Raw genomic sequence first — 22,491 nt, 5'->3', positions numbered from 1 at the left:
CATTCCTCTTGTGACTTAAATTAGATTTTGAATCACAAGAGGCTTTGAGAGGTGGAAAGGCTAATGCATTAACAAACAGCATTGCCATCTTGCCATCTTGTCTTACCGTCTCTCTGTCTCCCCCTCAATCCCTGGTAATCCCTGATCTCTCTCTACGTCTTCTGAGCTGGTTTGCTGATTTCCACAGGATTTTCAGTGGCAGCTAAATCAATTGTTCATCTGTAAGGTTCAGACACAGAGACAGCAGGGATGCAGTGTGCAACGTCATCTATAACAGATTAAGAAACCAATTTAGAGGACTAGGGCAAGAGGCTTAGAGGGTAAGACTGACAGCAGAGTTAAGATAAGCAGTCTGAAGTAAATAAAGTGATGAGACGCCTGTAGCCTTGTGAACAGACAAGCTGTGTTTGTGTGTGTTGAGAAAACCGTGGCTTTATACCACCCAGCTTTTTAGGAACAGAGAGTATTTTTGCACTGTATCTTTGCAGTTTTCCCATGCTTTTCCCATGGTTATACTCTGCAATTCCCATAGTTTACCCTGGTTTGCCGTGTTTATTAATATGCTTTACCATACCTCGCTATTCTGTGCCATGCTTTCACTGTGCTTTATTACACCTTGCTGTACTTTTACTAGGGGGGCTTTTATAAGGGTACCCCCATGCTTCCATTGATTAAACCCCATTCAAACCACTCCATCTTTACCACTGACTCCACACTGAAACAACTTGCTCTTCTGTTAATAGATTTATTAGTCAAATGGAGAGTTTGCTGCCGCTGTGAATTTAGTGATCAGGGTTTTGGGGTGATTTGGGATGGTTCACTGAGGATCACGATTTATTAAAACACATCAGTAGAATGCTGAAGGACATGCTTGTCCAGAGGAAAGGCGAGTGGGTTAATGAAAAGTAAAAGAGGTGCGAGGTGAAAGAAAGGCTTTATTGAAATATCAGTTACAGTCAAGGACACTGACACAAGTCAATCTCAATGAATGCAAACTAGTACAAAAGAAAGCTTTATGCTAAGTGCGAGGAGTTCTGGGGTACTGGTCCTCTCAGACGATGCCATACTGGGCCAGCTCGTGGAGCTCCAAGTGACTGAAAGCTTCCCATGGGCAGATGACAGTGATGTCTGAAAGGACGTAAAGATTAAGAATTAGAATCCATTGATCGATTGTAAAGTTTATACAACTGATCATCTGTTTGAAACAGTAGAAACCCATTTCCATACCTGTTCCAAGGCCCTCCATCCCAGGGATGTCATCCCCAAAACTGCAAAATAGATTTAAAAGAAAAAATGATTGACAGTATCCTGCAATGAGCCAGTCCATTACATAGCTTCATCTCAGGACAGTTTTTAAACAAAATGTGAAATAGACATTCAGTAACTATATTGAGAGCGTGTTGTACATTCACCTGACATGCAGATAACTATCATGTTCTTCATGTATTATTATATCTACTCATGAGATAACTAGCATGTTCATCTTGTATTGTTATATCTACTCATGCAGGACTGTAACAGGTTTACTGTTTACTCAAGGCAATACAGGGTCTGATTCTGAACTTACCCCTTTACTCCTTTCTTGGGGGGCTTGCTCTTGAACTGCCTCGTCTGCCTCTGTTTGAATTTGAGGGGTCCTTTCCGAGGGGTGGCAGGGCCCCCGATCACATTAGTGGGGTTAGTTTTAGGGCTGATCCCAATGGGCATGTTTCAAGAGAGAATCGCAAGCAAGCTAGAGAAAACAGAACAGAAACATCAATCCATTACAATCACGACATGCTTTCACAAAGGAGTCGTTCCGCTGCAGAATCCTTTTTTTCATAACTCCAGTGTAACATTGGTCCTAAACGTGGCTTATTTTGATTGAACGCTCTTGAAGTTTAAACTTTGATAAAAAAAAATATAATCACAGTATGTTCATGTGGCATATTCAGCCAGGTATTACATATGTATTCTACATGAACAGTGAACGTTTAAATTTAACAGTACCTTTGTTGCCTATTGCTTTGGGAATTTTGAATATGGTTTTGAAAAGGGCAGTTGTATTCTGCATGTCATTTCTTCTCAATACGGAGGTGAACACAGCTAGGTGAGGTCAAACAGTAAAGATGCAAGTGAGGCAATGCATGCTCCCTGTGTGAAAACTGCCCAAAGGAGAACTGTATGATTATCTTGCTGGATTCAAACAGCATGGACTTGTGCTTTATTAATGGGGCCATGTTTGTGATTCAGATACCAGTAAGTCTACTGAGATAAGTGTTAGTTTATAGACTAGTCTTAGCAGAGTTACAATTTCAATGAGGTATATTAAAACACTACCACAGTATAACAGCTGCTGCAGAAAATGTACAAATGCTGACTGGCTTGAACAAAAGCAAAAGCATGCATACTTACAGTCCAGAGCGTTGTGATGCAACAGAGAGTGCCTCTAACTGTCTTATTATTGGGCTGCTTTCTCCCTCTGTCAGTGTAGACCAGTGACTGGACAGGGTGCTTGTGAAGCAGGAGATTTATAGTGTGCCAGGCTGATCTGTGACATCACTAATGACACAGGTGACCTGAGCTGCTCCCTCCTTTCCTACCTTAGAGATTAACCCCGCCCAACCTGGCTTTGATTGGTATATTTGATTTCAAGACGCTATATAATTAAAAACACATGTCTAATTAAATACACAGGCAAAAGAACACACAGACAGCTAAATAATGATCAAAACAAAACAGAGCAATCCCAGTTACAAGAGGTGGCACAGAACGGTAATACTTTGTAAAAACAATGACAAACAGAACATGCTGATGCACAGATACTGGCCTTCTGTTTTAGTCAGTGCACATTTGATTCAGTGCTGCCTGCATACCTAAGCCCTTTGAATATGACGTGAACACTTTGGTAACATTTTACAAATGGCATCGTCATCTTGCCGTCTCTCTGTCTCCCCCTCAATCCCTGGTAATCCCTGATCTCTCTCTACGTCTTCTGAGCTGGTTTGCTGATTTCCACAGGATTTTCAGTGGCAGCTAAATCAATTGTTCATCTGTAAGGTTCAGACACAGAGACAGCAGGGATGCAGTGTGCAACGTCATCTATAACAGATTAAGAAACCAATTTAGAGGACTAGGGCAAGAGGCTTAGAGGGTAAGACTGGCAGCAGAGTTAAGATAAGCAGTCTGAAGTAAATAAAGTGATGAGACGCCTGTAGCCTTGTGAACAGACAAGCTGTGTTTGTGTGTGTTGAGAAAACCGTGGCTTTATACCACACAGCTTTTTAGGAACAGAGAGTATTTTTGCACTGCATCTTTGCAGTTTTCCCATGCTTTTCCCATGGTTATACTCTGCAATTCCCATAGTTTACCCTGGTTTGCCGTGTTTATTAATATGCTTTACCATACCTCGCTATTCTGTGCCATGCTTTCACTGTGCTTTATTACACCTTGCTGTACTTTTACTAGGGGGGCTTTTATAAGGGTACCCCCATGCTTCCATTGATTAAACCCCATTCAAACCACTCCATCTTTACCACTGACTCCACACTGAAACAACTTGCTCTTCTGTTAATAGATTTATTAGTCAAATGGAGAGTTTGCTGCCGCTGTGAATTTAGTGATCAGGGTTTTGGGGTGATTTGGGATGGTTCACTGAGGATCACGATTTATTAAAACACATCAGTAGAATGCTGAAGGACATGCTTGTCCAGAGGAAAGGCAAGTGGGTTAAGGAAAAGTAAGAGAGGTGCGAGGTGAAAGAAAGAAAGGCTTTATTGAAATATCAGTTACAGTCAAGGACACTGAGGGGTACAGAGGCAGCTTTGTACAGTTAGCAATGAACTAAAGAAGGGTTCATATTAAGATACGTTGGGTGTTTGTCATGTGAGGAGAAAAGGGTTAAACTGGGTGTCCTTTACTAACTCCAGCACGTGGGTCCTGCTAACACAGGAAAGGGTTAAACTGGGTGTCCTTTACTAACTCCAGCACGTGGGTCCTGCTAACACAGGAAAGGGTTAAACTGGGTGTCCTTTACTAACTCCAGCACGTGGGTCCTGCTAACACAGGAAAGGGTTAAACTGGGTGTCCTTTACTAACTCCAGCACGTGGGTCCTGCTAACACAGGAAAGGGTTAAACTGGGTGTCCTTTACTAACTCCAGCACGTGGGTCCTGCTAACACAGGAAAGGGTTAAACTGGGTGTCCTTTACTAACTCCAGCACGTGGGTCCTGCTAACACAGGAAAGGGTTAAACTGGGTGTCCTTTACTAACTCCAGCACGTGGGTCCTGCTAACACAGGAAAGGGTTAAACTGGGTGTCCTTTACTAACTCCAGCACGTGGGTCCTGCTAACACAGGAAAGGGTTAAACTGGGTGTCCTTTACTAACTCCAGCACGTGGGTCCTGCTAACACAGGAAAGGGTTAAACTGGGTGTCCTTTACTAACTCCAGCACGTGGGTCCTGCTAACACAGGAAAGGGTTAAACTGGGTGTCCTTTACTAACTCCAGCACGTGGGTCCTGCTAACACAGGAAAGGGTTAAACTGGGTGTCCTTTACTAACTCCAGCACGTGGGTCCTGCTAACACAGGAAAGGGTTAAACTGGGTGTCCTTTACTAACTCCAGCACGTGGGTCCTGCTAACACAGGAAAGTTAAACTGGGTGTCCTTTACTAACTCCAGCACGTGGGTCCTGCTCGTTAAACTGGGTGTCCTTTACTAACTCCAGCACGTGGGTCCTGCTGACACAGGAGAGTGGTTAAACTGGGTGTCCTTTACTAACTCCAGCACGTGGGTCCTGCTAACACAGGAAAGGGTTAAACTGGGTGTCCTTTACTAACTCCAGCACGTGGGTCCTGCTAACACAGGAAAGGGTTAAACTGGGTGTCCTTTACTAACTCCAGCACGTGGGTCCTGCTAACACAGGAAAGCGTTAAACTGGGTGTCCTTTACTAACTCCAGCACGTGGGTCCTGCTAACACAGGAAAGGTTAAACTGGGTGTCCTTTACTAACTCCAGCACGTGGGTCCTGCTAACACAGGAAAGCGTTAAACTGGGTGTCCTTTACTAACTCCAGCACGTGGGTCCTGCTAACACAGGAAAGGGTTAAACTGGGTGTCCTTTACTAACTCCAGCACGTGGGTCCTGCTAACACAGGAAAGCGTTGTAGCCAATTAGTCACGTACAGGCATCGGCCGAGTTAAGATATGAACTGGACCACGATACAATTCATTGGGTTCATTCAGGACCGAGACAACGTCCTCCAAATCCTGACCTGTGAGAGTGCTCCTGGTTCAGGTAGGTATTGCACACCTGTCCTGACCTGTGAGAGTGCTCCTGGTTCAGGTAGGTATTGCACACCTGTCCTGACCTGTGAGAGTGCTCCTGGTTCAGGTAGGTATTTCACACCCGTCCTGACCTGTGAGAGTGCTCCTGGTTCAGGTAGGTATTTCACACCTGTCCTGACCTGTGAGAGTGCTCCTGGTTCAGGTAGGTATTGCACACCTGTCCTGACCTGTGAGAGTGCTCCTGGTTCAGGTAGGTATTGCACACCTGTCCTGACCTGTGAGAGTGCTCCTGGTTCAGGTAGGTATTTCACACCTGTCCTGACCTGTGAGAGTGGTCCTGGTTCAGGTAGGTATTGCGCACCTGTCCTGACCTGTGAGAGTGGTCCTGGTTCAGGTAGGTATTGCACACCTGTCCTGACCTGTGAGAATGGTCCTGGTTCAGGTAGGTATTTGGCACCTGTCCTGACCTGTGAGAATGGTCCTGGTTCAGGTAGGTATTGCGCACCTGTCCTGACCTGTGAGAGTGCTCCTGGTTCAGGTAGGTATTTCACACCTGTCCTGACCTGTGAGAGTGCTCCTGGTTCAGGTAGGTATTGCACACCTGTCCTGACCTGTGAGAGTGGTCCTGGTTCAGGTAGGTATTGCACACCTGTCCTGACCTGTGAGAGTGGTCCTGGTTCAGGTAGGTATTGCACACCTGTCCTGACCTGTGAGAATGGTCCTGGTTCATGTAGGTATTGGGCACCTGTCCTGACCTGTGAGAATGGTCCTGGTTCAGGTAGGTATTGGGCACCTGTCCTGACCTGTGAGAATGGTCCTGGTTCAGGTAGGTATTGCGCACCTGTCCTGACCTGTGAGAATGGTCCTGGTTCAGGTAGGTATTGCGCACCTGTCCTGACCTGTGAGAATGGTCCTGGTTCATGCAGGTATTGCACACCTGTCCTGACCTGTGAGAATGGTTCTGGTTCATGTAGGTATTGCACACCTGTCCTGACCTGTGAGAATGGTCCTGGTTCATGTAGGTATTGGGCACCTGTCTTGACCTGTGAGAATGGTCCTGGTTCATGTAGGTATTGGACACCTGTCCTGACCTGTGAGAATGGTCCTGGTTCATGTAGGTATTGCACACCTGTCCTGACCTGTGAGAATGGTCCTGGTTCAGGTAGGTATTGGGCACCTATCCTGTAAGCATTTAAAACTAGTTGACTCTTATATTTTGTCTAAAGATATAAATTGCAATAACTGTATTGTTTTTGTATTATCAATAACCAATGGATGTTAACCTTTTAAATAAATGTCATTTGATTAACAGCTACTCTTCATTGATATGTAATAATTAACAATAAATAACTATTAACTATTAGCATAGTTGATATAATTATAATAACCACAAACCTTACAGCTTGGTCTCTGGTAGGTCAGCAGGCTTCGCTCTCATTGTGCAGCCATTGACGTGCATCATTCAAGAGAGAACAGTTTGCAGCAACAGAAGAGCAGGCATGTGAACTATATACAAGACATAATGTCAAACACCAGTGCATTTACACAAAGCAAGAAAACAAAAATAAAATCTATGCACCATAACATGGGACAGGTCCTGCGGTTCTTTCATAGCGCATTTCAAAACACATTGAAATATATATCACAAAGGGGTAGGGGGGGCACTACAGCGTTCTCAATAGCCAGAGGATCGTAAAGCCCGGGTTTGATTCTGGCATTGCCCTGCTGGCCATCCGCATTGTAGTGAGCTGCTTCTCATCTAAACAGCAGCTGCGGCAGAGAGCGTGAGAGCAGGTACTCTGCATGGGGAGCTGATGTCCTGCAGAGAGGAGAGGCGGAGGGACGTGCTGCCCTCCTCAGATAATACCATACTGGGCCAGCTCGTGGAGCTCCAAGTGACTGAAAGCTTCCCATGGGCAGATGTCATGGAAGTCTGAAAGGAGGTAAAGAAAAAAAAAAACAAGCAGTAAGAATCCATTGATCGATTGTAAAGTTTATAAATCATCTGTTTCCGCATGTTGATTTAGGCAGTAGAAACTCATTTGCATACTTATTCCAAGGCCCTCCATCCCAGGGATGTCGTCCCCAAAACTGCAAAAAGAATAAAAAAATAATCTCAGGACAGTTTTTAAACAAAATGTGAAACAGATGTTTAATAACTACATTGAGAGCCTGTTATACATTCACCTGACATGCAGATAACTAGCATGTTCTCCTTGTATTATTATATCTACTCATGCAGATAACTAGCATGTTCTCCTTGTATTATTATATCTACTCATGCAGATAACTAGCATGTTCTCCTTGTATTATTATATCTACTCATGCAGATAACTAGCATGTTCTCCTTGTATTATTATATCTACTCATGCAGTCTAACAGCTTTACTGCAGGACCTGATCGTGGTTCCCGTCTGTATTTACCCGAGTACTCCTTTCTTGGGGGGCTTGCTCTTGAACTGTCTAGTCTGCCTCTGTTTGAATTTGAGGGGTCCTATCCGAGGGGTGGCAGGGGGCCTCATCACTTTGGTGGGGTTGGTATTAGAGCTGCTCCCAATGGTCATGTTTCAGAACCGCAAGCAAGCTAGAGGAAACAGAACAGAAACATCAATCCATTACAATCACAGCATGCTTTCACAAAGGAGTCGTTCCGCTGCAGAATCCTTTTTTTCATAACTCCAGTGTAACGGTGGTCCTAAATGTGGCTCGTTTTGATTGAATGATTATAAACTCTGACACTTAGCAGAGTTACAATTTCAATGAGGTATATTAAAACACTACCACAGTATAACAGCTGCTGCAGAAAATGTACAAATGCTGACTGGCTTGAACAAAAGCAAAAGCATGCATACTTACAGTCCAGAGTGTTGTGAAGCAGGGCTAGCAGCCAGTGCGCTGAGAGAGCTGAGAGGAGATGTTAACTATTGGACCCTAATTGCACACTCTGTCTTTATAGTGGGTCAAGCTGATTGCTGACATCATTAATGCCGTGCTCAGTCCCGGGGAGGGGGTCGGCTCCCACCCTTCAGATCAGGAGGCTACCTGTAGAGCTTAACCCTTCCCATCCTGGCTTCGATTGGTATTCAGTGCTGCCAGCATTGCTAAACTCTTTTAATAGGGTGTGCACACGCTGGGAACATTTCCAAAAGCATGCAGCCGAAACAGTTCAGCTAGCTCAAGTATTAATTGCACCTGATGGGACACAGTGAAAAGATATCATAGAAAGATGCCTGTCTTGGTGGTGCATAGGGATGAGGTCTCCGGTAAGTTTTCACAATGCCGAAAGTAATTTCCCCATCTAAGAAAAGTGTTTTTTTTTTTCTTTCACCAATCATTTTCTCAAGAAGTAAAGTCGGCAGTGCGAAATGCATTTTGCTTTGAGATAAATATTCTTAATTATTTACTTCTAAAAAGGAAATGATTTATTAATAATAGTAAAAATCGTAAGAATCTTGCAGGGCTCACAGACCACTTCCTGTTCTGTGCGATGCACTTTTTGGATGTAAAGCTGATTTGCTAAAGCTGATTGCATGCAGCACTTGCATGATTTGATTTATTCTTAGTTTTAAAGCTGCAGTAAATCCATACGCCTCTACCCACAAAGCACTGCCATCATTTCCATCACGCTGGTCACAATAGAAGCACAAGCTTATCCTTGCTTAGATTCGTTTTCCACACCTTTTGCAACATAAGGAGGCTTTATTCAGTGGGGTCAGATTGAATGGTCTACACAGTGTTGGCACTATTGAATGGAACCAGTAGAAATAGAAGCATGCAGCAGGTAACTAATCCCACCCAGCTGGCATTACTACACGTGCTTTGTCATCAAAAGATTGCGCTTCTAAATTTAGAAAAAGGTTGATTCAATAAAATATGATGCAGGGTGTGTTTAGCCTTTGATATAAACATGAATCTGCAAATGACGGGTCTGAAAAGCAGCTGGTGTGTGTTGAAGCCTGCACAGTGGAAGGGAAAGGATGCACACTGCAGAACCAGCAGCTCTGTTTGTCCACAGGTACATTTCCAATCCGGATTAGCAATCCCAAATCCTGCTCTATTTATACCCGGCAGCGATGTGTCAGCATTGCAAAGTATAACTGAGCCTTTACTTAAAATCTACCAATCTCCCAGTGGAATGGAAAAATACTGAGCCGTGTGTCCAGTAGCAGCTACAGCCTGGGGCAGCTTTCCAATCCTGCTGCTCTGTATTCCTACACAAACTATACTTCACAGCATTGTGAGCCCTCAGCCCTGTGCAAGGTGAGGGGAGTGACAGGACAGGGACGTTAAGACCTATGGATCTGAACTGTCTACGAACAGCATTATTAACCACATAACTTGTGCAATGGCTTTTCAGTCTTAATACCAGCTGGCAGTTTTTGCAAGGTTCGGTCTGCCTCACAATGATGGCAGTTGACTTGAATTGATTGCAGAATTTCTAAGTATCTTAAACTCAGTAATCTCATTATAGTTCAGATCCTGCTGTAGTCTTCATTCCAACCGAGCCCTGAAAACATGCATCGTACTGTCCGTACAGTAAGAGATTGCACGCTGAATGGAAGTGTATATTATTATTAGTAGTTTTAATTATTTAAAGAATGAATACCAGTATGAATGCAGAAAGGATGCAAGCTCACAAGCTGTTGATCTGCCATTGCTTAAACCAGAACCTGATGAAATCAAGTCCTGCTTTGAGAGCCGTGCAGCTCTCAGGCATTCAGATCAGCAGGACAAGCCCTTCACTGAGCCTGCGTAGCCCCATAAGGCAATCATTACTGGCTGGGCTGGTTTGTGTTAAAGGGGTAATGTCTATGGGAACTAGACCAGCGGCATGTAAAATTATCCATCCCCGCTTTCTACAAGATCCATAGCAATCCATGTGTTAACTATATATAGTGTATGCTTGCGATGCCATAATTGCACTGCAGTCTTTGTCTTTGTTTTCTTCAACAGCCAGGCAGGCTCACCCTTGTGGTCCGGCCCAGCTAATGACAGCTATTTATAAAATAATCAATAAACAAAGCAGGATGGAGCAATTAATAACATGTACACATAATCAATAAACAAAGCAGGATGGAGCAATTAATAACATGTACAAATAATCAATAAACAAAGCAGGATGGAGCAATTAATAACATGTACAAATAATCAGTAAACAAAGCAGGATGGAACAACTAATAACATGTAAAAATTCCTTAAACCTTCAACCTCTAACTGCCGCCTTATAACTGTTTCTGGGGGATAAAGGACTACCTTGTAAAGGAGGAGCACAGTGAATACCAGGTCATCTGGCTGGTCTAGTTAACAGCACAGACTCATTTTACTGTAAGCACACTACATGCATGAATAAAAAGACTCGTTTTTTTTTGCAAGAGGATCCACCTCTTCCCAGTGAATGCCTCAGCACTGCTTGTGTCTCCACCATTCCGAACCTGGCTATCTGGCTCCCCCTTCTGGACAGAGGAATGCAGTACTGAATGCAGAGGATTCGCAAGCGCACTACCGCCATGATGCTGTACTCCTCTCGCGAGAAAACAGTATTGCTGCGCCAACTCGGAGATGCAAGTATTGTACAACGCACCCACAGTATGTGTAGACCACCCCCACGCACCCCTCCCCCCCTACACACCCAAAACCACAACAGCCTCAGACTAGAGATTAATAATAAAATAGGTTTATTCAAGTAGCTTGTTGGTTCTTGTTAGATATGCTGAACATGCATATATAAAATCTAAATCTGCGCAGAACCAACTTCCCTCTCCATAATAAAATGAAAGCAGCAACACTCCCATTCTCAATGTTTTTTAATCGTCTCTGATATTGCCATTCAGTGTAAACTGTCCTTGGCATTTTGCAAACATGCCAGACTGCTGACATGGCTTCTCCAGGAGTCCCTGTGGTATACCCTGGATGCTTCCTGATATCATATAGAAAGGAAGAGACCAATCTCAAAAGCATTCATTACATATTTATAGAAGTGGATTCACAAAGGGGTTGGGTCTCTCCGTGGCTTGATCATATTAAAAAAAAAAAGTTGGGACTTGTGACTAGAGTGCTCTAGGAATTCTGATTGATTTTCATAGAAAAGCTTATGTGTGTTTTTCGCCAGTGATAGTCTTGGTGTGTTTTGACAAGCCCCTGCCGGTGGCAGTCTATTAGATGGGAGCCTGTCTCTAGGTCTGTCCCAGAGGACCATGGGCGAGTCTCGTCTTGTCTGGCTCAGGTGCATCGGCTGAGTCTCTTACCCGATGTGTGCCAGGGTCCCTGTGTTCACGAAGACTGAAGAAAAGCATTACAAGATTTGGACTATAAACAGGCCCATGTAACACTGGAGTAGGACAGGCACTGGTTACTGTTTGAAATGTGTGTCTATACCTCATAGGGTTTGAATTGATGCACCTTTACATTCTGACTGTTTGCGTATTGGGCCTGACATTGATGTAGAGGATGAGAGAATGAAAGACAAATACAAGTGAGAATTAAGCTAGACTAAACAGTCTTTGCTCTGCACACCTCGTAACGTGGGCTCTCCCCACAATGAAGCCTATTGGACCCACTTATGGTGCAGCGACAATTCATACACCAGCTTTTACACTGGCATGCTCTGTAGAAAATATATAGAGGGTATTCCAGGCATGTTCACAGAGTGCTGTAGTTATTTCACTAAGGGGTCCCATGAGTTGTAAAAAAAAAAATTAGTATTGAGGGACTTAATAAAGTCATGCTTGCATGACTGCTCCTAATTAAATATGAAACATATCATTGTGCATGCCTGACTGGCCCTGAAGACTCCCTTTCTCTGGCGTCCAGCGTTTCGAAACAGAGTTGGCATTGACCGGAACTTGTCTTTAGCGGAGAGCCTAGGTCACTGTTCTGACTGAGTAAGGTCCGAGTTCGTTAGAAACTATTACAAGCGCATCAACAGATTGCATCTACTCTGCAGAGAGTGCAGAGTGATTCAGAGTGCTCCCCTGGCACACGCCCACCACGGAATCAACTCTAAACCTCCAGGAAGCATTAATAACATTAAAGCAATATGCATCAGAGGCCAGGCCTTTCAGACAGCCCTGGGATAACGAGGCAAACACAGCGCCGACAGATCGGACGCAGAGCTGTGAAATCACACGCACGTAACACATTTTTTTATGTTGTTTTTATTTAACTATGCCGTGCCAAACTTTCATAAAACGTATTTAGTTACAAAAAGTGAAATTTTTTCACAACATTGCTTACTTATGTATGTATGTATTTTGTGTTCACTAGCGTGTAGTGTAGAGAGTGTATAAATGACATTGATGTGGGATGATTCTTCACTATGTGGTTTAGATTATCCAGGAAAAATTAATAGGCTTTCTTTTTTTAATATATGGCATATGGCGGAATACAATTAAGTCGCCTGCCTGTGATTGAGAACTCCAGCAATTGTTTTATTCTGGCACCAGATGTCGCTCTTCACATAACCACCTGCAGACAGCCAGCCAATAGAACAAAAATACTGCACTGACAAGTGAAGGGTGCATCTGAGACCCTAAACTCCGAGTAGAAGAATCCTGCCAACCTTTTGAAAGTCGAGTTCATACTATGGCTTGCTAGCCGTGCTCTCCGCTGTGAAAAGGTAAAACTGTAACGTTTATATAATTAAAGCGACGAATGGCCCTCTCTCGTTTGTAGCTGACCTGGTGTTTTATATCTTGGGTGGATTTGTAAGATTTGGTTTAACAGCAGTTCTGCTTGAGTGAGCCATTCCGCCTAGCAACGCAACCCTAATCGAGAGAAGCACCGCATAGCGGCTCCTCCATTCGTACAAAAAACCCCGCAGGGCGTATTCAAACACAAGCACCTGTCAAAATGCTATGCTGCCTTATTTCAAAACCATAGTAACACTTCAGATTTTATACGAGAAGCGATGAAGCAAATTTGTTTACAGTTTCAACAAAACCAATGCTGTAGAGAGAACTGAGAGTGAATCATTCAGCCAGGAATTTCAGCAGGCTTCTTACTGACTTTCACCTGCCGTTCCTCCCCACGCTTGCTTGGACCCTGCCCGCGGTTCATTGGCCTCGGAAAGGATCAGTGCAAACACTGCCTGCTGCAGCTAATTGTACACCAGTCTGCTGAAGAGCAGCCCGCACCAGCAGAGTTCATCGAGGAGGTCTTACAGAGCAACACAGTGCTGACAGCCCTTTAAAAACAATGTCTCCAGGCTGGATGCAAACTTCAAAAGAGCACTTATCAGATTTCAAACCAAACTTGTGTGTCCTAGTATCAGTATATGCCTAGGTCTCTAACCCACTGAGTCCCGTGGAAGCACAAGCTTCTGCTGAAGCTGCAGGTATGCTATGCGATGTTGTGATCAAGAATTTAATGAATGAATTGTACACACAACACAGAGGGAAGAAGGACTGGGCTTGCTGCAGGGTCCAGGGCATGCCAGGGCTGCACTCTCGGTCTAGATAGCGACAGGCAGGGAGAAGGGAGCCGAAGAGCAGATACACACCCTGTCTGGGGCTCTGAAGCTGGGAGAAGGGTAGGCTGAAGTGGGGAGCATCCTGGGATACAGTGCTGGAGGGCATTGCCAGTGAACCTCTGATTCCGTTGAAGTCAGGCCTTGCGTCGTCACTGGGTATAATGGGAGTGAACCAGTGGTACTGGGAGTAAAGCAGACTAGGTGAAGATGCTACCATTTTTTTTAAGTGGTTTATTTTGTAATACTTTGTATTGTGATATTTTTTAACAACTGTAAGTCATCAACTATTAGCATCTGCTAAGAAATAATAATAATAATAATAATAATAATAATAATAATAATAATAATAATAATACAATTTGAGCAACGAACATACTGCTGAATACTGTATTCCCTACACCCCCGGATCAGCGTGGTTGAATGTTGTACACGCTATATTCAGTATAATAACTGCAATGGTAATTGGGGATTGGAGATGGTGAGTATTATGAACCGTGGAATACTTTATGTTGTGCTGTGTTGTGTGTAAAATTAAAGCACACTGTTCATCAGTTGAAGGTTGTTTATTATTCAGAAGCTGAAACAGCAGTGTGGAGAAATCAGAAACATTCCCAGGAATATACATGGAGCTGTGTGCTGCTCCTTCCGCCCCTCGAGCTGTCTCACAATCTCACAGACACTCCACCCGCCTCCCCTTGCCTCTCTAGGGTGTGTCCCACGGGAATGGTTCCCCTGAAATACTGGAGGCAGGTAATAGGTTCCTAATTAGTGACTACACATGCAAAAAAATGGCATGTAAACATAAAACTAACATTATTCCCTGAACCAATATAGTCGCTTTACACTCAGCCTGCTAGTATTATCTGCTGAACCAGTTCACAACTCCTCTTTTCTGGGCTGTCTTTCACCTTCGCGGTAGCTCATCGCTGGGGTAGCGTGCGTTTTCATTTCATGTTTTAAAATGTGTTTCGTAGCAGCAGCGCAGCACACAGTTCTGTTGGGCAACTGTGGCTGCTGTTTTAATCCGTGGCCATATAATCTCACCATAATCTCATGTACATTCTTGGTGCCTGCACTCCAAAAAAAAATTTAAAAAATTGAGAAATGTTTGACAGTGGGGGGCACTGATACATTCATCTTCCTCCCTGCTGGTCCAGGTATACACACACACAGCTGCAGTGAGGCGCTGGAGGTGGGAACTGCAGAGCAGCTGGAAGACAGGAGAGCTCTCAGGAGAAAGAGGGGAGCAGCGAGTGCCGAGCGCTGGCTTTCTTTTATTCCTCCACCTGGGAGACGGTTCCGGGCGTGGTCGTCGCGAGGGGCTTACTTTTCCCAGCATCCTCTCCAGGCTGAGTCAGGAGGGCGGGACTCGGGCTGGAGTGACGGTGCCTCCTCGTGAAGGGAAACATGCTGAGGCTGAGAGAGAGAGAGAGAGAGAGAGAGGTGAGGACACCACTCTGCAAACAAGGGTCTACTATTGTGAAGGTTTCAACACATACACACATTATATGTGGTATGAGTTGTTTATTTCTGGTTTGGTACTTTCATTGGGTGCGCCAATGCGGAGTATTAAGAATCTAGCTCCTACAATTCTGCTGCCTAAGGACCTACCCCGACAACATCAAGATGCAAATGAAAATGATCAATACCCTTTCTTGGTTTCCTGCAGTACGATGGCTCTGGCAAGCATGCTCTTGTACATCTGTGACCTCATGTACCTCTGATAGGAGTCCTGAAAACCAGGGAAAAAAATAATAAATCAGTGTTTTAGCAGTTTGCCATGTTTATTAATATGCTTTATCATATCTCACTGGTTTTAGATTGCTTGCCTGTGCTTTACCATGCTTTATTACACTTTGGTGTGGTAAGTGTTCCCCACTCGGCTGTGTTGTACAGCGGGTCTCGTGACCTCACCTTTTTGATCAGGAGGTAGATGTGCATCTGTGCGTCGTCGAGGACGTAGCGGTGTGGTGATTTGATCCCCTCCAGGGTCTTCTCCATCGTCTTGCTGTCAATGTTCACCCACTTGCTGGCCCCGGGTACGAGAAACTGTCTGGGGAGCACAACGCCAAACAGGTGAGCTTCTTTTCACTTTACAAAGGGTTATAGCAAATGAAAGCACTGATTAACTGTACTTCCATTGGCTTGCTGACGATTCAGTGACAGTGGATACTCACTGGTACACATCCTCCACCTTCTGCGCTATCTTTGAATGCTCTCCATGTCTCAGGTCTTCACATGCCTCCCAGAAGCACAAGTTCTCAGCTGATTAACAAAACAAAGACACTTTCTTTATTCAAAGTCAGCATCTCACTGAAAGAAAGTCTCTGTGCTGGTCGGTCTGCACTGTGCATGTGCAGTACTGAGTCTCTGTGCTGGTCAGGTCTGCACTGTGCATGTGCATGTGCAGTACCGAGTCTCTGTGCTGGTCGGGTCTGCACTGTGCATGTGCAGTACTGAGTCTCTGTGCTGGTCGGGTCTGCACTGTGCATGTGCAGTACTGAGTCTCTGTGCTGGTCGGGTCTGCACTGTGCATGTGCAGTACTGAGTCTCTGTGCTGGTCGGGTCTGCACTGTGCTTGTGCAGTACTGAGTCTCTGTGCTGGTCAGGTCTGCACTGTGCATGTGCAGTACTGAGTCTCTGTGCTGGTCGGGTCTGCACTGTGCATGTGCAGTACTGAGTCTCTGTGCTGGTCGGGTCTGCACTGTGCATGTGCAGTACTGAGTCTCTGTGCTGGTCGGGTCTGCACTGTGCATGTGCAGTACTGAGTCTCTGTGCTGGTCGGGTCTGCACTGTGCATGTGCAGTACTGAGTCTCTGTGCTGGTCGGGTCTGCACTGTGCATGTGCAGTACTGAGTCTCTGTGCTGGTCGGGTCTGCACTGTGCATGTGCAGTACTGAGTCTCTGTGCTGGTCGGGTCTGCACTGTGCATGTGCAGTACTGAGTCTCTGTGCTGGTCGGGTCTGCACTGTGCATGTGCAGTACCGAGTCTCTGTGCTGGTCGGGTCTGCACTGTGCATGTGCAGTACCGAGTCTCTGTGCTGGTCGGGTCTGCACTGTGCATGTGCAGTACTGAGTCTCTGTGCTAGTCGGGTCTGCACTGTGCATGTGCAGTACTGAGTCTCTGTGCTGGTCGGGTCTGCACTGTGCATGTGCAGTACCGAGTCTCTGTGCTGGTCGGGTTTGCTTACCACTGAACTCTTTCTCCAGGAACTGCATGAACTCTTTGCGTCCCAGTGGGTCGTTGAGCAGCTCTGTGAAGGAGAAGCTCCAGCGCTCTACCCTCAGCTTGGTTGGGATCGCCACACTGAGGGAAGGAGAGGGGAAAGGGATTGCATTTTACAAGATCACGTAACACAGTAGAACAAGGGGTACACTCTCAAAGAGCTTCTGTATTTCACTTGCATTGAAAAGAGAAACCTGTTCATTGAATGAAACTAGAACCAAGCAAACCAAGCCTGCCTTTATAAAAGCTTCGTGCGGTGAAAAGCAAAGCAAAGCAAAGTGTAATAAAGCATAGGTAAGCATTGTAAAGAACAGCAAGGTATGGTAAATGATATTAATAAACATGGCAAACAAGGGTCAGCTATTGTAAGTGCATGATAAAACTGGAAGAATAGCATGCAAACACTTTTATAAGGGTGTCTCTGCGTCTCAATGTGTGCACAGCAGAGGTGTACAATACAGATTGTGAGGGGATATTAAACTCCAGTTACAATATTAATATTAGTATCCCGATTCTATAGTAGAATTTCAGAAGCAGGGTTGCTGTTCTTTGTAGATTGTTCAGTAGTGCACAGACTGCATGGGCAGTGGGTTGCAAGGTGTTTTGAACCAGTGCAAGCTCAGCCAGGTTACTCGGAGGGCCTACTCACTTGCTGGCGTTCATTGACCAGTACATGGGGTCGTCAGTTATCCACGGGTTGCTGGGAAGGCATCCTGCCATGATGGGATCATGGGATTGATACTGTTCAGTGTACTTCATAAACCTGACAGATCACAAAGCACGCACATTAGGATAGGCAGCAGAGAGGTGTATTAAAAAGAACTGGTGACCTACTGTTCAGTAAGAAGGGATGGGATGGTCTGCTGTCCTATAGCTAAACTAGCACAGAGGCCTTTTTAAGGCTGCAACAAAAGTGGTATTAAAATGCTTTAGCAGTTTCTTAAAGAAACTCTCTGTGAGGGGGGGCTCCCACGTGATGCATCCAGCAAAGGCACTCCACGTGGAGTGCGGGAATCGCCCTATAGCCTGGAGATTGCTGGTCTGAGTCCAGGTTATGCCATCACCGATCGGGGCCGGGAGTTCCCAGGGCACGGCGCACAATTGGCCGCACAAAAGGCTTGCTCTTTGGAACGGAAAAAGCAAAAGTATCCAGACTAAATTGGCAGTGACGCAGACCACTGTAAGCCGTTCTCTAAGCCCACTTTCAGAGGCATGAAGTGAACAAGCCAGGGTCCCAGGAAGCAAGGGAAGGAGCGAGAGCTGGTTCTGCTTACCACTCCATGCAGACGGAAGACTTGACCCGCGGCCGAATCAAGGCTTTCTTCGTGAGTTCAATCTGGATCCCACCAGGCACGGCAAATCAAAAAGAAAACCAGGAGAGACGAGTTAGGAGACGTCAATCTACTACTCCATAAAAAACACAAGCCAGGGCGCGCTGCTTTTTACTGCACACAGAACCACTGCGTTAGGCTGTGCTCTACTGCTACATTTATTTGAAACTGTTACCATTATATGATATACCTCTCTGAATGAATTGTTCAAATGCAGTAGTTCACATCTCATCACATCTCGGTGAGAACGGGCCTGTGTGTGTGTTTGAGGTCGTCAGGACACAGCAAGGGATTGCTGCTTTGAAGATGCAGTACGGTATTTACCAGTATCTCAAGAAACAAACGTGGACAGCTGTTTTAGCCTTTCCTGACCTCAGCCAGCATAAAGTACATCTCTGCTGCTCTGTTTCTACCCATGTGATCAATTATCTCTAGACACTTCTTCACACAGACAGTAGTGAGGAGTGGGTTATCGATCCCTGTCAGTGCTGTGAATAATTAGGATCCTTTAAGGTATGATCAATGAGATCAATCAGCTGCTAGGAACCGGAGGAGCGCTGATCCTCTCGCTCATAAAGTGCCTTACGTTGTCATGATACAGGGCTGCTCCCATCATGCATCTTGGCTCTTACCTGTTTTTTGTAGTATTCGCTGTTCTTTTCTGGGTAAAAATAAATAAATAAATACAACGTTGGCATTTTAAATGAATGTAATGATATTTAATAACCAATTATTCACAGTGTATTCCTCTCACAATTAAATATTGTCTTGCTCGTTGCAACAACAGCAGCAAACCAGCAGATGTCACTGTGTGCTATTCAGTAATACCATAATGTTGAATTGTGCACAGAAAACAAACACACGCACGCGCACACACACACTCAGTGTAGCACTTTTTGGGTGGAATTTAAAACCAGTAGCAATACTTACTTTATGAGAATGAGATGCAAAAAGTAAAAAGGGTAAGATTAGTTTTTTTTCAATGAAAGCATGAATGTATTTGTTAAATTAACATTTGTAACCTATGCTGCAATTAACTTTATAGCAGTTTTGTTGTTATTTGTAATAATCCACACTATTCTATTGTATTATGTTGTTTTTTTTGTTTTTTTTTACAGTAACATGCCAAAGCAGTGTTTGCAGTATATCACAGTAAAAACATATCACAGTAAAAACATTTTTATAATAATAATAATAATAATAATAATAATAATAATAATAATAATAATAATAATAATAATAATTTGCCTGTTATCTGAAAACAGTATCATCAAAACAATTTAAGGCTGTGGATTTGCAAAGCCATACAGAAGCTTTTGTTTTCAGCGTATTATTTTGCCACACGCCATGAACTAAAGCAAAACTGAACAGACAGCAGACGCTTCATTTCAGAGTTAGCCACAGGACTCTGAATTTAAGAGCCTCTAAAAGTTCAAACTACCAGCTGGACTCGGGAATGCAGGCAGTTCCCTCGCTCAGGGCCGTGCTCCAAGACGTCGAAAGTGCCTGGCTAGAAAAAAAGAAAAGAGAACGGCAGCCGTTACAGTGAGCTGCAGTTCTGCTTCATTCAAACCAAGCTATACAACTGGGCAACTCCATTCACTGCCTTGGCCAGACTGATTCTCCCAAAAATGAGTCTCCCAGTGTGCTCTCCCTTTGAACTGTAGCTGCCCTTGTGCTGCACACTACACACCTTCCTGTCTCTCTCCATATATTAGATATAGATATATCCCTAAAATATTTGAAAGTATTCAATGAATGCGGATACAAAAATAAGCACAAATGGTTATGGAATTGTGAATACTTTCCGTCTGCAATGTGTTTACCCCACCAGCCCCTCCAGGGACAGCTAAGCACAGAGCCCTTCCAGACTCTAATCAAACCCCCCCACACACACACACACAACTGGGCTCTGCTACTTAATGGCTCTGTCTAACTTACTTTGCTCCGAGATAAAAGCTTCTTTAAAATGAGTTTGCCTAGCCTAGCACATGGATTGTGCAGCACTTTACAGAACAGCCGAGTGCATGCAGCTCCCCCGGCAGAGATGTACAATCTATTACGGTCTTTATGTACATTCTTTTATAGGGTTCACCTGAAAAGCACAGATCTGAAAAAAATGACAACTGCATCCTTTTCGGAGAGTCAGGTGCACAACGCTTTTCAAAGGGTTTCAGCTTCCAACTGTGAAGAGTTACCCCCTGACCCTCCGTTCCTGGAGAAGGTGTTTGCGAGTGTCCAGTTTCAACGCTTCCTCTCGTCTCCACACCACAAGGCTGTTTCTTTGTCTTTTATATTATTCAGGAGGTTCTGGATTATTTATGAAGCAACGTTGTGCTTTTCTGACCTTCACTGTTCCCAGTGGTTTATTCCCAAGAGGGATTTTTAACTTATTTTTTGGCTTTCTTGCTATCTGAATATTTTACGACTGCATTGAAACAGAAGGCGAAACCTGGTGCGCATTACCTTGAAAGATTTCACACTTCAAAACAAGAGCTTGAATGGAAGGGAAGGGACTGAAAATGTACCTTTAAAAAAGGGCCAAAAGGTCTGAAAACTCAGTGAAAACCACTAAGGGATTCACACAAGAGGAAATGTGTTTATTTTGTATTATTATTACAGTAGGCACTATTAAATGTATAGAAGACTTATGAATTTTAAAGGACAGCCCCAGACCCCAGACCCCAGACCCCAGTCTCCTGACACTCAGGTAGGGGGTGACCAAAGGCCAATCTGTATTTCTAAATATTAAAGGGAATTCTGTAGCTCTGTGAGTGTGGTTTAAAGCAGTGAGGTGCTTTTACAATCAAACCTGCAAGGCCCCGTTGATTGTTACCATCCCCAAAAACCAAATTGCACAGACATCCACAACTCACAGGTGACTTACCGGAGGTCTGTTCACAAGCCAGTAGGCCTGTTCCTGGCACTCCAGCACAATCCGATCAGCTTTCCTCCTCTGCTTCGCTGCCCTGTCAGTGAGCAGAAAGAATGGGATCTGTTTAGAATTCTGTGATGTGTGTTGATGGTGCTTTATTTTTATTTTTTTAATTTTGTCGTCACCAGTGGTTTTTACCCTGGTTTTCTCCTCAATTTGGAATGCACAATTATTATTTTTATCCCGGTTCACCACTGCAACCCCCTGGCCACTTAGGGAACGGAGGCTGGAACCTGCGTCCTCTGAAACGTGCTCCTGCCAATTCATCATTTTTCGCACTGTGGCTCCACAGCGAAGCCACCAGACCTACAGTGCTGGAGGACAACACAGATCTGTGCAGATCACTGCAGACCCGCAGACGCCCTATCGGCCACAGGGGTCGCTGGTGCGCGGTGAACTGTGGATTGCCCTGCCGACCTGAACTCTCCCTATCCGGGCAGCGCTCGGCCAATTGTGCGCGCCGCCCCCTAGGAACTCCCGGTCAAGGTCGGCAATGACATTTGAACCTGCGCTCTCCAGGCCATAGGGCGCATCCAGCACGCCACGCGGAGCACCTTCACTGGATGTGGCACTCGGGGGGCCCCTTGTATTGATCATCCTATATTACCATTTCAGCACTCTACCAGCATGCTGTACCCTGGTAGCACACTCTCTGAATCGGGTACAATTTCTTGCAATCGGGACAGTATTTTTTTTTTTCAAGATTTACAATGGAAACAAATCGATAGTACAATAACAAAAATTAAAAAGCCAAATGCACATTTTTTTTACCTGAGCTGCTCTCTGGCTTGCATCACCACGAAGTCCCATGTGTGGTTGATACGTTTGTGCAGCAGATTGTAATTGTGCTGTGATGGAGAAACAGGGACGTTTAGTGCAAAGCAGCCAGCAGTGTGAAAGAGACCAGCACCCCAGGAAGGTGTTTATAAGCTGCTCAGTAGGAGCTGTATTGTTGGCAGTGCTATTCCTGAAGCCTGGCTCCTAGCATGCACAATGCAATACACACGTGGAACTGGAAACAGTGGAAGAAACTCCTCTGGTCCCTGAACACACGCGGACTGACAGTAGATCTGGCTACAGGGTTATATCAGGACGGAGTAGAAGAGCATGTGTTATTCCTCTTGGGCTCAAGGTTAAGGAGGGAGAAACACTAGAATCCCGGAGTATATAAAACTGCAGTCATATTGTCAAAAGGAGATGCTGATGAATGCATGTGCATTAACCTCTCAGCTTCAGGCTAGAAAACCAGGCATGTTCCATCTGCCACA

General features: G+C 44.7%; 4 protein-coding genes across 4 annotated transcripts in view; 1 reads left to right on the top strand and 3 right to left on the bottom strand.

Annotated features, from left to right (window-relative positions):
- Positions 1 to 927: 927 nt before the first annotated feature.
- Positions 928 to 2,497, bottom strand: LOC121294111 (retinal cone rhodopsin-sensitive cGMP 3',5'-cyclic phosphodiesterase subunit gamma-like). The gene is made up of 4 exons (XM_041217681.1): positions 2,395 to 2,497; positions 1,568 to 1,732; positions 1,228 to 1,268; positions 928 to 1,128 (listed from the first exon to the last, which is right to left on the bottom strand). The coding sequence occupies exons 2-4, from the start codon at positions 1,705 to 1,707 to the stop codon at positions 1,052 to 1,054; spliced, it is 258 nt and encodes an 85-aa protein (XP_041073615.1). The 5' UTR covers positions 1,708 to 1,732; positions 2,395 to 2,497; the 3' UTR covers positions 928 to 1,051.
- Positions 2,498 to 7,121: 4,624 nt separating this feature from the next.
- On the bottom strand, positions 7,122 to 7,839 carry LOC121330861 (retinal cone rhodopsin-sensitive cGMP 3',5'-cyclic phosphodiesterase subunit gamma-like). Its single transcript, XM_041277731.1, has 3 exons — positions 7,689 to 7,839; positions 7,316 to 7,356; positions 7,122 to 7,198 (listed from the first exon to the last, which is right to left on the bottom strand). Exons 1-3 carry the CDS (start codon positions 7,826 to 7,828, stop codon positions 7,122 to 7,124), a joined length of 258 nt encoding a protein of 85 aa, XP_041133665.1. The 5' UTR covers positions 7,829 to 7,839.
- arhgdig (Rho GDP dissociation inhibitor (GDI) gamma) overlaps positions 7,123 to 22,491 on the top strand; it is a 45,571-nt gene continuing 30,202 nt past the window's right edge. The window contains exon 1 of the mRNA XM_041277729.1: positions 7,123 to 7,208. Coding sequence (XP_041133663.1) covers positions 7,178 to 7,208 — 31 coding nt within the window. The 5' untranslated portion in view covers positions 7,123 to 7,177. The remainder of the gene's footprint in view (positions 7,209 to 22,491) is intronic.
- rgs11 (regulator of G protein signaling 11) overlaps positions 14,299 to 22,491 on the bottom strand; it is a 14,626-nt gene continuing 6,433 nt past the window's right edge. The window contains exons 7-17 of the mRNA XM_041277727.1: positions 21,995 to 22,071; positions 21,176 to 21,257; positions 19,730 to 19,798; positions 18,921 to 18,944; positions 18,232 to 18,293; positions 17,607 to 17,720; positions 16,923 to 17,038; positions 15,909 to 15,996; positions 15,646 to 15,784; positions 15,381 to 15,463; positions 14,299 to 15,147 (exon numbers count right to left, since the gene is read on the bottom strand). Of these exons, the coding sequence (XP_041133661.1) occupies positions 15,006 to 15,147; positions 15,381 to 15,463; positions 15,646 to 15,784; positions 15,909 to 15,996; positions 16,923 to 17,038; positions 17,607 to 17,720; positions 18,232 to 18,293; positions 18,921 to 18,944; positions 19,730 to 19,798; positions 21,176 to 21,257; positions 21,995 to 22,071 (996 nt within the window). The 3' untranslated portion in view covers positions 14,299 to 15,005. The remainder of the gene's footprint in view (positions 15,148 to 15,380; positions 15,464 to 15,645; positions 15,785 to 15,908; positions 15,997 to 16,922; positions 17,039 to 17,606; positions 17,721 to 18,231; positions 18,294 to 18,920; positions 18,945 to 19,729; positions 19,799 to 21,175; positions 21,258 to 21,994; positions 22,072 to 22,491) is intronic.

The sequence above is a fragment of the Polyodon spathula genome, chromosome 18, assembly GCF_017654505.1.
Source record: "Polyodon spathula isolate WHYD16114869_AA chromosome 18, ASM1765450v1, whole genome shotgun sequence".
NCBI lineage: Eukaryota > Metazoa > Chordata > Actinopteri > Acipenseriformes > Polyodontidae > Polyodon > Polyodon spathula.
Note: the sequence above shows the minus strand (reverse complement) of the source record. Positions and strands in the feature narration are given on the sequence as shown.